At 36.3% G+C, this 16,898-nt stretch overlaps 2 protein-coding genes across 2 annotated transcripts in view; one reads left to right on the top strand and one right to left on the bottom strand.

Moving 5' to 3' along the window:
* Positions 1 to 7,566, top strand: part of LOC5568272 — a 37,196-nt gene extending 29,630 nt beyond the window's left edge. The window contains exons 5-6 of the mRNA XM_001657919.2: positions 5,784 to 5,948; positions 7,210 to 7,566. Coding sequence (XP_001657969.2) covers positions 5,784 to 5,948; positions 7,210 to 7,488 — 444 coding nt within the window. The 3' untranslated portion in view covers positions 7,489 to 7,566. The remainder of the gene's footprint in view (positions 1 to 5,783; positions 5,949 to 7,209) is intronic.
* Positions 7,567 to 15,075: 7,509 nt separating this feature from the next.
* LOC5568271 (venom serine protease) lies at positions 15,076 to 16,595 on the bottom strand. Its single transcript, XM_001657918.2, has 4 exons — positions 16,546 to 16,595; positions 16,245 to 16,471; positions 15,867 to 16,188; positions 15,076 to 15,802 (listed from the first exon to the last, which is right to left on the bottom strand). Exons 1-4 carry the CDS (start codon positions 16,562 to 16,564, stop codon positions 15,168 to 15,170), a joined length of 1,203 nt encoding a protein of 400 aa, XP_001657968.2. The 5' UTR covers positions 16,565 to 16,595; the 3' UTR covers positions 15,076 to 15,167.
* Between the last annotated feature and the right edge of the window lie 303 nt (positions 16,596 to 16,898).

Consider the following 16,898-nt stretch of genomic DNA (forward strand, 5'->3'; position numbering starts at 1 on the left):
GAATATAAAGATTTTATACAGTTTCATACAGAATTTTATACAGAATTCCCTAAGATTGATTCGACCAGCATTTCTTCCAATTTTCCAGGCATCTAGCGTGTGTTCCTTCAAGGAATGTCTTGAGATTCTTTTAGAGATTTTCTAAGCTAAGTATGCTATTTAGCTCAAAGAAGCTCCATTTGAAATTACACTTCTTTTGAACTACGATACTTTGTAAGGAATTTTGGTAAGACATTTTCCACGCAACAAGATAGGATTTTTTCTAAGCGTTAATTCAGGGATACTGTAAATGTTTTTCCAAGAAGCAATTCAAAATGTTATAATAGATTGGTTCCAAATTTCACATGTTTTTTTTTTTCTTGTGATATCATCACGATATCTCCTTAAACATTACTACAGGTAGTTTTTCTGATATTCTGCCATAATTTTTTCACAACTACATCAAGAGTTCTCCCATGGAACTCTTTTCTAGTCTAGTTTCTAATAACTATGAAGATTCATATAAGATTTTCTTTAAAAACTCTTCCAAAATAGTAACATCAATAGAGCTTTTCTTGGAATCACTTGCAATCTAATTTGGAACACTTTCTCCAGGATTTCCCAAGAATGCTCCGAAAATGTATACAGGCTTTTCTTGGCCTCTGGAAGTAATCCACCCAAGTCTTGGAAACTTGAGAAATCTAAGAAGTTATATGGTTTTAAAGTTTCCTTTGAATTCTGTAGATCATTTTTGGTGCTCATAGAGGTATGCTAGATAAATTATATAAAATCCTGTAGTAATCATTAGATAGAATCCTGGAAAAAAAAACTCTGAAATGATTCTTAATGCATCTTTGGGAGAATTTCTGTTTGAGAAAAATCATTGCACTTTTTCCTTGGGAAATCACAGGAATCAATCTTGGAAAAAATAATGTGATACGTTTTCGAGAATTTTCGGAGTCTTTATGAGAGTCCTCAGAAAAGAATTCGTATATTTAACTCTTGGAATATCTCTGATGGAATTGAAAAGGAGAAATTTATGCATGAATTTCCATAATATCTTTTTGTGCAATAACTACAGTAATTCCTAGAATAATCTAGGAAGAAATACTAAATAAAATATAATTCGGAAATTTCTAAGCGAATTCCAACTATCGCAGCTAAGCTGCAAAATGTTTTCGAAAAATAATAAACCTTTTGAGGTATTTCTAAAAAAAAATGGATGGTGTCCGATAACTATTAGAGGCAAATTATTTTAAAGAACCCCTGGAGCAACTTCATAAGGGAACCCTGTCTATGGCCTGGAGATATTCCTTTTGGAACTCCTTATTGAATCAATGTACAATTCCAGGAATAAAATGCATGAAAAAAGCTTTAAAAATACAGATAAATTCCCAGAAGTGTCTTCTTGGACGACTACTTGGAAGTACTCCTATAGACATCATGGTACTTCTATAACTCTTGAACCAATCTTTTCTGAAAAGATTCCAAAGTTTGACCTTGAGTTATTGCTGACGACTCGTTGAAGTGATCGGAAATACTCAGAGGAACGATTTCTGGAAATAAACCCTGGCTGTTAGAATTGAAAAAGAAAACATCTGGAACTAGATGGAATGCCTAAGAAATATGTGAACCTATCTTCAAGAAAAAATTTGGTTTATTCTTAGAAAAAATCTTGGATGAGTTCGTTTCAAGATAACTTGACAAATCTTTAGAGTTCCATAATAGTTTTTGGCAGATTCCTCTTGGAAGAAAATGTGAATGATTTCTGGTAAAATGTTTGGCAGAAAAATAGACTTTGTTGAATTCAAAAGAAATTTTTAAGAAATCAGTCAGAACGGCCCCCTTTGGCTACGCCCGTGGCAACATTCATACCGTTTTCATGCTAAAGATGTGTGTAAACATATTCACTCATTGTAAATAGAAGCAATAAACGAGCTCACCAGTTGATGACCTATCGTTAACAGGGGAGCTCCAAATCACTTCAGTTTCGTCACCAGCACGTCTAAACCATACGGGTTAATGCAAATCACAGGATATCCCAGCGAAACTCATACTGCCCATGAAAGCTGAAATGTCCCATTTGTAAGAAGTAAGTATTGAGAAAATGGCTGTCAATGTTTGAAGTTTGTCTTCCCATACAGCCATTCCATGAAAACCGATCTAGTGGGTCACCGAATTCCGTGAAAGTTTGCTATTTTCTTCCCTATCCGAAATAAGGATACACGTGTTTTTGAATTTTTTATAAGGGTGACTATTTCCGAAATAGGGTGGCCAGAAAAATCGCAATATTGCAAAATTTTTATTTAAAAAAATATAACTTTTGAATCGCTTGACCGATTTTCAATTTTCTTGGACAAAATGAAAGCTAAAGATTTTGACTTTTCAAGAAAAATATAAAATTTCTGAAAAATTGTTTTTCTACATGAAATAAAAATCAGAAATTTCCGTTTTGTTGTGTTTTGAAGGCCTTGGGACGGATCGGCACACACTGTAGGTCTCAGCGCATTCGATTTTTTATTTAAAAACAATCATAACTTTTGAACAGCATAACCGATTTTCAATCTTTTTTTATGGAATAAAAGCTTAACTTTTCGAAAAAATATATAAAACTCTGGAAAAAAATGTTTTTACATGAAAAAAATTAAAAAATTTTCAAGTTTTTTAGGAAATTTATTATTTTATGTAATTATTTTTCAGATTTATGTATTTTTTTTTTTATTTTGAAATCTTGAGCTTTTATTCAATAAAAAAGATTGGAAATCGGTTGAGCTGTTCAAAAGTTATGATTTTTTTTAAATAAAAAATCATTCAATGTATATTTTATCCGGAGCCATATCCAACTGAACATCATAATTCAAGAAGATGCTTTCGGGAGCATGTCCAGAACCTGATTACTCTATAGTAGGTTCAAGGTGCCCTGGCTGAGGTAGCCGATCTGGAACAATCCGGAACCGACCCATATTTATATTGATGGGGCCTTCCTTAGCCGAGTGGTTAGAGTCCGCGGCTACAAAGCAAAGCCATGCTGAAGGTGTCTGGGTTCGAATCCTGGTCGGTCCAGGATCTTTTCGTAATGTAAATTTCCTTGACTTCCCTGGGCATAGAGTATAATCGTACCTGCCACACGATATACGAATGCGAAAATGGCAACTTTTGGCATAGGAAACTCTCAGTTAATAACTGTGGAAGTGCTCATTGATCTCTAAGCTAAGGACGTTAATGTCAAGAAGAAGAAGATTAATTTTGGTATAAAACTTCAAAATGTTTAAGGTGATGCTTTCGAAAACATTTTTAGAATAACCGGCTGCCATGGTAGGTTCAAGGTCCCCCGGGAAAAGTGGTTAGAATGTATATCAAAGAAAAAATATATTCTTATCACATTGGTGCTTACGTCGACTATGTGAACATGGACAGAATTGCTAAATGTCTTTATTTCATATTCTTAGTCTCTCTTGCTCTCTTCCTACCTCCCACTTTTTCTTCATTTTACAAACGACTTTTCTCACAACTTTGCATTTAAGCGCCTGTGCATTTTTTTCTAACCAGATTCATTCGTATACTCATATACGGCATCACTTTGCTACATGCCTCATGCCTTTGTTTGGACCCTCAACATAAGCTTAACAATACACATCTCCCACTTTCGGTATAAAATTCACATCACAGCTACTGTCAAGAGCATTGGGCAAAAATCGAATAAAAGTAATGGGACTCTTATGCGTAGAAATTTTCCCAAAACTCGGTATTTCTAGGCATTACCGTCCCACTTTGAATTTCAAAGCAAAATTATTTTTTCAGCTTAAACCAACTTTTGACTCCAAAGAACACCCATTATTCCCATATAATTTTTAAAATTTATCATAACCTTCATCCATACGGAGCATAAATGTGCCAAAATCTTTAATCGCGTTTTTCTCGGCTCCATATTTTGGAACATGGGACAATTATACGTATAACGGCAGTACAGTGTGTGCCGATGAAAAATGACTGATTTTTTATTTTCAAAAAAATATATCTCAAAAACTAAAAAAACATACATCGCTGAAAATTTGACAGTAAACGTAAAATTTACTGAACTTTTGCAAAATCGCGATTTTTCTAGTCACCCTATTTTGGAAATGGTCACCCTAATCAAAATATCTAAAATCACGTGTATCCTTATTTCGGATAAGGAACAAAATAGCAAATTTTCACGAAATTCGGTGACCCACTAGATCGGTATTCATGGAATGGCTGCATACAAACTCAAGAAATCAAAGGAAAACAGTGATTTTCTATTTTCCGACGTTTCGGTGCAATGTATTTTGCCTTTTGCCTTACATTGTGCCGAAACGTCGGAAAATAGAAAATCACTGTTTTCCTTTGATTTCTTGAGACTGCATGCCAAACCAAAGCGAAGAAAACTTTTAACAGTCGATAAATCAATCTGCATACAAATGTTAATAATTTTCTAGTGCATTTCTGCAAGCCTTACTAATTTGGCACCATCACTTAGATAACTCATTTGACTCCTATTGATCAGCAAACTTGAACGCAATTCTTGTTTTGCAGTTGCTATTTCGGTTGAAAGTTTATATAGAAACTGTTATGCCTTTATTTTTCAGTATGGGACTGCATCTATTTCATATTATTCTCTATGCTAAACCTTGTACTCTTCAGTATTACACAATTTCGAGAAAAGAGTGGTCCGGTTAAACTGAACATTTCTTCAATGTACACATAGTGTTTTCAAAGCTTTGTGTTAATGTTTCTACGAGTGAACTTTTGATGAAAAAGTGTCGGCAGTGAGACGTACATTTGTCTGTGGTTTCTCGTCTATCTACGGTCTTGAGTGTGCAATTTGCCCATTGCTGTCGATTAACACATATGAGCCTGGATGTATTTCAGCTTTTCACCGAGGGGTGAGCGCAGCATAAGTAAACAGTAGCTACGCTTCGAAGCTGAGCATACTGATGAAAGCGAGTCGAAATACGCTGGAACTTTCTGTGCTTCCCCTACTCCCACTGACTGGACGAATGGGGTGGTAGTGGGTTCGGAATGGCCACTGGAAGCGCGGTGGCAGCGTGTTAATTAAGTTTGGAGATAGTTTGTTTATTATTCTTATTCATATGCATAACGGGGGTTGGCTTTCGGGCAGATTCCACACAAATGAATTGAGAACGAAAGGATCTACAGTTATCGCCAAAATAAAGTACCCAAGCGAGTTGGCAAAAATAAAAATAAATCCTTTTTTAAAATAAAATTTCAATGTTCACAGAAACTACACAAATGTATTCCAAAAATGTGTATCAAGAAAAGGTTCCGTCTTTCTAAACTTATATAAAACATAGAAAAAAGTTGCTCAGTGAAGAAAACGCAAATTGGGTACTTATTATGATACATTTGTTTTTTGATACACATGTTTCGTCTTTGTAAAAATTATAATTTTATTTCGGAATTAGAACTTTTTTGCTGTGTTGCTCATAGATTATATTATAACACCGAAGTAGCTAATAATATTGTAGGCAAAGAATTCATTGTTCTGCCATAAAATCTTCGCCAATTTGCGAGACAACAAGCAAGTGGGTACATTATTTTGGCAGTAACTGCATGTATGGAGCCGAGCTTTTGAGCCAGCGAGAGTGGGAGTCGAGTTGGATGAAAGCCATATCTGTTCCGGTGCGGTGTTTTCCTGTATTTTAATGCTGTTGGCTTGTTGCTCGGTTGGGTTGTGGTGGGCAGTCATAGCGAAGCTGTATTGCCCACGAGCGATGAGACTGTTTTTCAACAATTCAGCTCGGTGCCTCTGTTTTCATTTCCAGATTACTTCGGATAAGCTGCTCGCTGCAGTTGATGCTTACAAATTTACACTGACCGTGTACGGGCACGAGATGCTGCCAGATTTCAGCAGTCCTGTTGAGTTCCAGGATCGGATCGATAGCTTACTGGTACTAATGGCCAGGTCATGCCCAGAGTTGAGCGTGTTGGTAAGTTTAGTATTATATAAATTGATTGTAAATATGCTCATAAGTTGTTAGTTTGTGACCAAATGGAGGAGAATTTTGCATCAGGATTCACTACAAACAAATCAAGCAAAGTCCATTTTGGTTAAAAGAGACCATTCGTAAAAAATAGAGATTACCCAAGTAACCGCCCAAGTAACCGGTAAGCACTTAAAACAGCATACAATTAGCATTATATGCGTTAGTACGACAGAGCAATAAATGCTGATTGAACGTATAGCTGCCAGTAGTGCTTCTTAAAAGCTGGTTTTGGCGAAATATCGGGCTGCTTCAATGCTGCGCCTTCAGGAACGTCGCATTTCACTGTCAAAAAACGTAACGCCTCAGCGAAGAGCAAACCAAAACACAATATTTTTCCACCCTCTCTCGCATCTCTCCAATGATGGTGGCTGCTTGTATTGTTATGGATATTTCTCGTTGCGGATAATTTTTTGCTGATTTTTGACGTTTTGCGATACGAACTGACGGTCTGGTGATTGTGAACGGTGGTGATGCTTCACGCTACAGAGTATGCTGCAGTTGATGTTGGTCGGGCGTTGATTTTTTGCCCAATATAAGACATGCTTTGCTCGAAGGTACATTCAATTATCTACGAGCTAATTAAAAATGTCTCAATAGGAGATAACAATTCTTGATTTGTAGTGCAAGAATGCATGGATGCAATTGGATTTTATTGAAGCTAATAAGGGTAGGTAAATTATTATCCTAATGCAGGAAGGATTATCTAGTGATATTTTGGTACAAGTGCTATCATTCCAATTAAACAAGCATTCGAAATTTGCGATAATTGGTTTCTCCCCCGGCAATCATATTTGATAGTAATTGCCTTTGAGATCGTTTCCATCAGATGCAAGAATCGAGACATAGGTGTGAAAGAGACAAAACATAGAGTCAGATATGTAACGTTCAACCTGTACTGCTCTTTCGTTGCATTCTTACTGCAATGAAAAAGCATTTCGTTTGCTAAGAATCGAAAATAGCACGTGCAGTGGCAATGCTTATTAAGAACCGAAAGGAATTAAATAGCAGTGGTTGTGCTGGTTTATGTCAGTTAAGCTATGAACTTGCTTTCATAGGACAGCAAGCAGATCTAATGCTGTAAGCAGTCCACTGCGAGGCTTATCTCAATGCTTATTGGTTATCTGGGTAGCATTGAAATAGTGACTTGTTACCAGTCCTAGATTTATGTAAATTTAACACTCATTCGAGTAATTTATTGTTTCAGATGATTCGCGAACGTATCTCAACGGCCACTCTTCTGCTGATTGCCCGAACGGCGCAAAACCTTCGTCAATTGTACGTCCGCCGCAATCAGCTGGTAGAGGAATGCGATTGGCCCAAGAACCCCGAGTGGAGCGATGAGTTCTTTCAATGGCTTCAAGCCGCATCGCAGAGCATCGAATCCACCGAGAAAGAAATCTCTCAAATTCTACAAAATGATTGGAAACCTCTCAGCGATGAACATTTCCAGAAGACTTCCCTCACCAAACATGTGGATTATTAAATTGAATGTGCCTCAATTCATGCATGTACATAGAAAAAATTCAAAGAATTTATTCAAATAATAAACAATGAAGACGAAGCACCAACAATCAAGACACAAAAAGAAAAGTCCTGTTGCTCTTTCATAATTAAGGGAAGATAATCTAACAATTATTCCACAACTACGCCGTCTACGTCCTCGTGCAGCGATATGATGGTAGGGAAAGTAAAAGTACCGCCCCAGACAAACGGAAAACCAAGCCGCAAAGTAAGGTGAATCATCCCGTTCCCGTTTGTTGCAAACCATGGCTTTCCACTCTCGAGTAGTGTCTTGAATCGTTATTATCAGCAATCATAATAATAATGGCGGCCGAGTCGAGACCCTCAGACTGGGTTTTCTCTCGTGGCCCACATCGTATTATTTGAATTGGTTTGGATCTACTCTTGGAGTCGAGTACCGTCCAATTGACTATCACGAGAGAAGAAAAAACTGGAAGAAATTATCGTAAGCCAAAGCATCCTCCCATCATCGTACTTGTTTCATCAAACCGTAGAATATGAAAAAGCTTTGTATGAATTTATCCAAACTGTGATATTTTTATTTTTGCGGTATTAGATCCAGGCTCCATAAGAGATGAAAAGTAGATGATATTTGCTAATAAATCTTCGCGCTGTTTAGTGGAATACCTATACAAAAACGAATTTAGTACTATATCATTTAGTTCCGCGAGAATTTGTATTTTTTTTTTGTTTTTTTTTTTTTTTTGACAGATACGCGTATTTCAACCTCTACCGCTTTTTTTCGTTTTTTTAGATAATATTTGTTGAAAAGTATATAATTTGTTAAATAATAAAAGTTTTTACAACTCAGTTTTTGTTATTTTTTTCGGTTTTAGCTAAATAAAGTTTAATCACTCGGCTGCCCATAACTGCAAAACAGTCACATTCGACATTTTTGACAAAATGGAGTTAATACCATGGAGAGTCATCAAATGATAAATACTTTCGATCAACTTACTGAAATCTGTGAGATTGTTCTAGAAAATTCGAAAAAAATACCAAGTTTTTTTGTCACATTGGTATTTATAACCGCATAACAGTCACATTGAGATTATAAATGAGCCTCGTAATGTGATAGCAATAAAATTTCCCTCAGAATTATTTTCTGACAATTCACCTAGTATGCGATATGGGTTTAACAAAATATCAAAAATACAAATAAGCATTTTAGAGTTCCTGATAATTTTTAGAAATTTTAGTTTCCTCCCATACTGCCATAAAATACACACTTAGTCCATTTACTCAATGCCTACTTTTGTCGAATTTACAAATATGCAGTTATGGGCAGTAGGGTTAGGATACATATTAGAGTGGTTCAAAAAATCGTTTTTGCTCCACACCGCTCATTCAATTTTAGACCAAATTCTGAGTGTCTTCCCAAAATTTGAGCTCATTTGGATGAAAACTGAGACTGCACAAGCCTTTTAAAGTTTGTATGGGAATTACTATGGGAAAAACAAGCAATTCAATCAATCAGTCATAGTGTTTGCCCATGTGCTCTTGGGGATTAGACTTATGTTGATTCTGTGAGATACAATAATCAGCTACAACTTTGCCGAAGACCGTTTTTAAATCGGACGCCTCGGTAATTAGTTATTGATTTTGGAATGAGTTGTAAAACTTTGGCTATAATTAATAGGCTGTTTTGCAGGCATCACTGGATATATGCAGTAAAACATAGTAGCCATGATTTGTGCGTGCTATCTTTCGCGCCAGGTGCACCAATGTTGCCTGTTCAGAAATTAAATGAGCACTGCTGAAGAATTTGTGACTGGATATAAATCAATAACTAATTACTGAGACGTCCCATTTGAAAGCGATCTTCGGCAAAGTTGTAGCTGATGAATGTATCTCGCAGTATCAACGTAGCTCTAATCTCCAAGAACACATGGGCAAACACTATTACCGATTGAATGAATTGGTTGCTTTTCTCATAGTAATTCCCATATAAACTTTAAAGGGCTTGTGCCGTCTCAGTTTTCATCCAAATGAGCTCAAATTTTGGGAGGACACTCAGAATTTGGTCTAAAATCGAATGAGCGGTGTGGAGCAAAAACGATTTTTTGAACCACTCTAATACATATACACCATTCACAAAACAAATAAGCATGTATTGTTTCTGTTTCAGTAAAACACATTTGCATGATAGATCTACATTAATAATATCCTCAGAATTTATCCAGAAAATAAAAGAAACGATTTTATAGCAAGCTCTTTTGCATTTAATTTGACGAGGTTGTTTCAAAGTTGGCCACTAGGGTGCGACTTATTTTTGAAAAGTTCTCAAACCCGAAAATTCATGTGCTCTTCTGATATCAAATCACATAAAAAGAGAAATCGCAAAATTGGAGCCAAAAAGATTAACACATAGAGGTGGCGCAAGCGACTTGAAGGTGAATTTTCAAGACAAATAACTTAAGTGAAATATACATAAGTTTGTTATTTTTCAACCAATTTTAAAATTTTTAGAGTCATTCCTTTTAAAATTAAATTTATGTATAATATGTAGAACGTCAAATTAGTCTAAAATCAAAATAAGTTTTAGTTAAAAGTAGTTTACTCCAAATCGGTCCTCATTTTACCAAAAGTTTAATCTATGTTTGACCATAACTTTATGAATATTCAACCGAAACTCAGTGTGATGGGTTAATTCAGTAGCCATCAATAAAAAGAGGCCTTAAAATGCCAACGCTTTCTATTAAACAATATGTGGTCTTCCGATGCCTAATAATTAATGCGCTCTCGGCTAGGCATTGCATATACAATAAAAAGCATTGTGTAGGTCATCTAGTTTTTTCGAAAGAAGTAACTTCTACGTCCAAGAGTCCTCTCGTGTTGTAAAGATAACGCACTCTATCCAGTGAACAGGGAGCCGTGAGTTCGATTCTCACCGAGAAGACGTGTAACTTTTTCGCGAATTTCACATCAGTTTTTCCAATTGATCCAATTGCAAAGTATATGTAATGTTTAGTTTTACATTGGTTGTTCAATTTGACTAAAGTCTGCAGATCGCAGCAAGCCGGGCGCGCGAATGAAGGTGTTTCAAACTAGCTGTCACGATTTTTCTCATCTCAGCTAAGCTAAGCTAAGCTTAGCTTGAACTGACTACACATATCAATGGTTGCTATTCCGTGATTGACCGAAGTCAGTAAAAATGCACAAAGAAGTTCGGCTGGGATTGGCCATAATCTTCTTCACTGTGCATAATTCAGTGCCTTTATTTATACAGGGTCAATAACGGCGCCGGCCACGTCCTTGCAGTCAAGTGGGAAGGAACGTTAGTACCCTTGCTATTTGGAGACCGTGTTTGCCTCTGCATCTTAACAAAGGTTACTGGGAGGGATGTTTGTTAATGGGGAGGATCATTGGGACACAGGATTCACTTTGATAAGCGATTAGACCATGATTAATAATTATTTGTGAGATATACACATGCTTATATGTAAATATAATAATTTCATTTGATATGAACAATTTCTATGGAGAGGAAAATTATACCGACACTAGAGGTGACGAGCCACACAAAGTTCTTTGAACAAATACCTAAATGTAGCATTCCTACAGCTGTCAGGACGAAAGAATGTGTTATTACATTCAACTTATTTGAAAAGAATCAAAAATCTCGATTGTCTGGAACATCATAGAACACTCTTATTCTTATGCCGACACTTACAGTGGCGAACCATCCAAAGTTTGTTGAATAAAGTGAACCTTTCAAAAGTCTACACTTGTAGTGTCGAGCCATTCAAAGTTTTTTTTAATTACAAAAATAAAGGTAAAAAGAAAGGAGTGTTTAAAAAAAAAAGTTAAACATAAATAATTCATGAATCAGAGTTTATGTCGACACTCACAGTGACGAACCATTCATAGTTTGTTGAAAAATCATATTTACGTCCCACCGTTATAACGATTAAATGTGCAGTCATATATATTTCATAGATTAGAAATAGTAGCATAAAACGAGCTCCCCAATTGATCCGTCATCCTTAACTGAGCAGCAACAATCCACTTTCAGCTTCACTCGTTTGCTCAGCTATATAAAAGCACTCAGAGAAAATAGGCGCGCGACTCGAGAGGGATACAATTGCTCGGGCTTTCTTGACGCACTGCCTAGGAGCAAGCGTCAAGTTTGAGGGATCAAAAAGAACTAATCGAACGCGGCGCTTTTTCACTTTACTGCCCTCATCACCCTCCCCCGCAGGAGCTAGCGTCAAGCTCAAAAGATTAAACACTACTCACTGTCACGATTTTTCTTGTCTCCACGTTTAATTTAAATTCGGCTGGTGGATTTGAAAGTTGGCTGGAGCAAGAAAAACGTTTTAACGAAGGTTAATAATATTTTTACAATTATACCTATTGCTGAAGTTCCGATTTTATTAATATTGAAAAGTGATTGGTACAGAATATTTTTTGAATTTCACAATGGAATACCAAATCGTTTGATGAAAGTGGAAAACAAAATTCAAATCGTAATTGTTTTAAATGTGAACATTAGTGATTTAATAATTCTGGAAGAAATAGTGAAACTTAAACATTTTTCCATCATTATTGTTGGTACGTAGCAATAAACTACAAACAATTCGAATAATACCAATGATAAATGAGAATGAATGTCACCACTGTATCGTTTTATATCAAAGTTAACTCGAAAAATTCGGTGCGTTCGTTCCGATTGTAATGTAATTTTCAAATGTGTTTTGTAATCGAGGACAGGAGTCGATAAATGTTCATTGCTTATCTACAATTATTTCAAACAACGTTATTGTTTTCAAACTCGTAATTGGACAAATCATTCAAAACAATTTGTAGAAATTTGTGTTATGTCTGAAAAACTTTGTAAATTGCATTCAAATCAGTCCATATCCCTTTCGGAACAAAGCAGCACAATTTTGCTGGACAGACTTTTTAGAAAAGTCTCATTTAGAGCGGGATTCACATATTCTTTCTCTCCGTCTTCAAATATTCATAGTCATTGAGTTATATCAACACCTCATGACGAGTAGAATTCATTCTGGATGTTTTCTACTTAGCGAGAGGAATTAGAACATAAAGGTGTAAAATCGTCTGTCCCGAAAGGGATAAATAACTTAGATCTACCTTTCTAAAGTTGCCATTCTGTATGGGAAATCGAAAAACTTGCAAATGTATTGTCCAATACAGCACACTTTTGAGAACTCCAAATAATATTTAACATTAGTCAATACTGGTGCCGGCCACGTCTTTACGGTCATTGACGAAGGAATATCCGACCAGTAGATTACAACAGAGTTGTAACAGATTTTGTTACTTAGTTAAAGGGTTTTTTTTCTAACGACATAAGTTATAATATTGGCTGGTTAGTAGTTAGAACAACTAAACAAAACTCCACTTCCCAGGGCATAAAGTATCTTCGTGCCTGCTAGCGATGGGTGACTCACTCACGAATCACTCAAAAGAGTCAACTCTCGAAAATGAGTGAACGAATCACGATTCTTTTCAAAAGAGCATCGATTCATTTTCATCGACAATTTTGGAAGAGGACTTTAATATTTATTAGGAATGATGTTTTCGAGTTGAACTTATCGTAGCCAAACAATTTGGACATGTATGAATATTTAAAGTTGTTGTACGAAAATTTTTCTCATTTAAAAGTTATTATATTTTTCATTTACTAAATGAGTCATCGAATCGATCAAAAGAGTCGATACACTTTTGTGAGTGAGTCACCTACGATTCACTCATAGAATTTGACGATTTTGCCCATTTCTAGTGCCTGCCATACGATATAGACGTAAAATCACATGATTTTTTCGGAGTGTGTATGGCTATAACAGTAGGAATGTATGAGTTTATTCAACAAAGTCATGACAAAGTTCAACATAACTTCTGGTACATATTTCACATAGGATTAAGAAACCCTACCTTTCATTTTACCTGATTTAATCACTCAAAAAAAATACTTACAACTATGCAACTTTTTATCACACATCTTCTCGGTAAGAATCGAATCACGACTCCCAATTCGCTATACAGGGCGCCCTACCGCTACGCTACGAGAGGGCCTATGAGCGCAGAAGTTAACCTGCAGGAGTTAACCTCATGAACTTATGATTTCAACTCCACAATCACGTGATCCTTTTTCGCAATACAATTTGTTGTGATTACTTCACTTTCAGTGTCAGCTCTCTGAATGTTATTTATCCCCCGAATACCTCTCATCGAATGACCCATTTTCACAAAAAGTTTTGGACACTGGTAAAAGTCTCAATTTTATAGATATGATCAGCGGTTCTTTGGGTCTCGGATTTTTGGCAATTTGTGTTCAGTAAAAGTTATCAAGAATCTTCTTTTTGTGATTGCTCATCGTTTGTTCTAGTTCATTACCCTAGCACTGAGTTCGGGGAACGTTCATAAAAACGACATTCAGATAAAAATAACACAATCTGGCGAAGTTTAAAGGAAAAGTTGATGTACTGAAGTATAACATTTCAGAATCCAAAGATGGACGTCATAATGGCATATTGTGTTCCTACTCTCGATTTCTAAGGTACTGAACTGATTATTGATATTCTTTTTGGGCTTTCCGTAAGACGCAATACTTAAATTGAGTTATAAACAATTTTAACTTAGGCTGATACAAATATTAATTTTCTTTTATGTCACCCCCCCCTTCAAAAATCCAATAATTTTGAAGGGGAGAAAAAAAAAGATTCATCATTTTTTGACATCATTTAGGTTTTTCAATTTTTAAAGTAAAAAACAAGTAAAATAATGATCCAGAGGACGATTAAAAAAAGTTTAACAACTATCATTAAAAATAAAAATTTCGAAAAAAGAACTTTTTTTTCATTTTTATTTTTTTGTTCCTTATTTATTTTTATCCCCCCCCTCGTACCTTCCAAGTGGTCTCGGACATAAAAGAAATTTAATATTTGTATCAGCCTTATGAACATAAACTAATACTCTTATTTATAAATGCTGTGATACACGATTCATTTAAATACACCCTTCCTTATTTGATGGGCGTTTTTTTTTTCGATTTATATTGACCTTAATATTGATCTAATTTGGCATCGAATGTAATAAAACTACAAAGCATTTTAGCCTTTCTATATTGGCCTGTAATTGTTAAATTTACGGTCTCAATATAAAGTTCACTGTTTTCCTTTGATTTCTTGAGACTGGATGCCAAACCAAAGCGAAGAAAACTATTAACAGTCGATAAATCAAGCTATAAAGACATAGTTTATCGATCTGGTATTTTTTTTTAATTATATCATAAACATGTTACACGTACAATCAAATTTAAGTATAGTGAAATTTGTTCACAACTTAGAGCCTAGCAAGATCCAGCGGAGAATGGTGGAATTGAATATCACCGATTATTTTTTTCCAGTTTGGCATTTTTTTCCAGTTTGGCATTTTTTTTCACTTTACAGAGGTAAGACTACTTTAATACTTATCACGCTACAAACGAATGCAAAATTGGTCAGTTGGCATAGACTTTCAGCTTATAACTATTTGAATGCTCTTATAACATCCAGCTTTCCGTCAGTGAAAATCAAACAACTGCTATTATTTTACTTTATTTAAAAGTTCAGAGTATGATGAAATAGTTACAAGATCACAAAAGGATAATTTCCCTAATTAACTCTCCCTCAGCTACCGTTCACAGTACTTCACCCCCGCTGTATTAGCCTTAATCCAGTTCAGGTAGGACGTCGTCCTCGTATTCACGCTCGGATAGGCACTTGCACAAGCCACTCCATAACTAATCACTCCAATATGATACACTATTCCTGTATTTGGATTAGTATAGAATACCGGTCCACCCGAATCATACTGGCACGTGTCCCTCGCATCCGCGTACGTACAAATCTGGTTCTTTGTAATTTGCGTACTGTTCAACATCTGTCGACAGGTCTCATAGTTGACCACGTTCAAATTGACCTTCCGCAGCACTGACGACGCTGGTGCCCCAAAATCCATTGTTCCCCATCCGACAGCTTCCACCAAATAGTTGTCGAACGTTGTCGTAGACCAATGCCATGGTAGACATACTGATCCAATTCCTGCATTGAAAACTATTTGATCCCGAGTACGTACCATGGCTATGTCATTTGCGGAAGTCTGTGGACGATAACCAGTGTGGATCGTAAAGGTGCTGATCGGAATTAACGCAGAGTAAGGAGTGTCTACTCCGGTAGAAAGATCATGATCACCCACTATCAGAGCGGTGTTGGTAATTTTCTGACCTGTCAGACAATGTGCGGCAGTTAGAGCATGACGGTTCGATACTGAAATCAGAGGAAATCTTAGTTCGCACTCGATCTTAAATATCTAAATTTAAAGTTTACATACTGATTGTAGCCCCGCAGAATACGTTTCTCGCGGACAAACTCACTAACCCAGCCATCATGGGAAACTCGTTTACCAAAGTCGGCATACCGTTCACGATCTTTGTCGTCCTTCGACGACCGCAGTCGCATGATGGGGGATTAGCTACAATTTGACAACGAAACCGACCTCCACTAGAAGTCTTCGGAGATCTCAAACCAACCGTCAATTTGTTGACGGTTGATTGCACGATAAACGTGGACAGCCCACAGTACCGAGTAGCTCCCGCGAGAAGAGCATTACCATTGAGTGAAACTTCAATACGATCCACCAAACAATTTGTACTCTGCAAAGAAGTTTGAATACTTGACGACGAATTTGATATAATTACTGTTGTCTTACACTTGGAAGAATCACGTCATAGCAGTTCATGTAGACATTGTATCCAGTAGGTGCGTTGAACCGCCATCGACAGTTCGTATTGGGTTTGTAGTAGTTTCCATAGCCAGGCGATTGAATGTATAACACTTCACCTTCCTGCAGAGTTCTCACTGTGTCACATTCTGAAAATACACCAAGACTGTCGGCGCTCCACAGCACGCTGTAGACAGTAACTATAGTAATCGAAACTGAAACATCGTAGAGTATTCGTACAGTCAGGAATATGAGTTAAAGTTACATGGAAACGATATATGATACCAACTGCTTAGATAAACGTTCATTTCGCAATAGGCCCCGGGAAGACAGATTTCCTCATGCTGGTGGCAGGGGCAATTCGGCAGAGATATTTTTTTATCTCCAAAAAGGTGATTTAATAGATAATTAAACGTCCGCGAAATGTTAACATCGTGTTACAGTATCTCCTAGATAACGTTAACAATCACATCCGTGGGACGGTTTTACTCTGCATTGGGACAGCATTTTTTAAGATATGATTCCGCCCAATTTGGACACATGTTATAATTGAGGCAAAGTAACTATTATATGACTAAATCTAGCTATATATCTGTTTATATGCCCTAAATATAACATGTGTGTTACTCGGGCGGGTAACCA

This window comes from Aedes aegypti, chromosome 3 (genome assembly GCF_002204515.2).
Source record: "Aedes aegypti strain LVP_AGWG chromosome 3, AaegL5.0 Primary Assembly, whole genome shotgun sequence".
Classification (NCBI taxonomy): Eukaryota; Metazoa; Arthropoda; class Insecta; order Diptera; family Culicidae; genus Aedes; species Aedes aegypti.

Excerpts from the sequence above, each read along its gene's own strand:
- LOC5568271 (XM_001657918.2), bottom strand. Across the intron at positions 16,189-16,244 it reads ATGACGTGATTCTTCCAAGT|AGTACAAATTGTTTGGTGGA; the intron begins GTAAGACAACAG and ends ACTTCTTTGCAG. Across the intron at positions 15,803-15,866 it reads ATTCTGCGGGGCTACAATCA|TATCGAACCGTCATGCTCTA; the intron begins GTATGTAAACTT and ends CTCTGATTTCAG.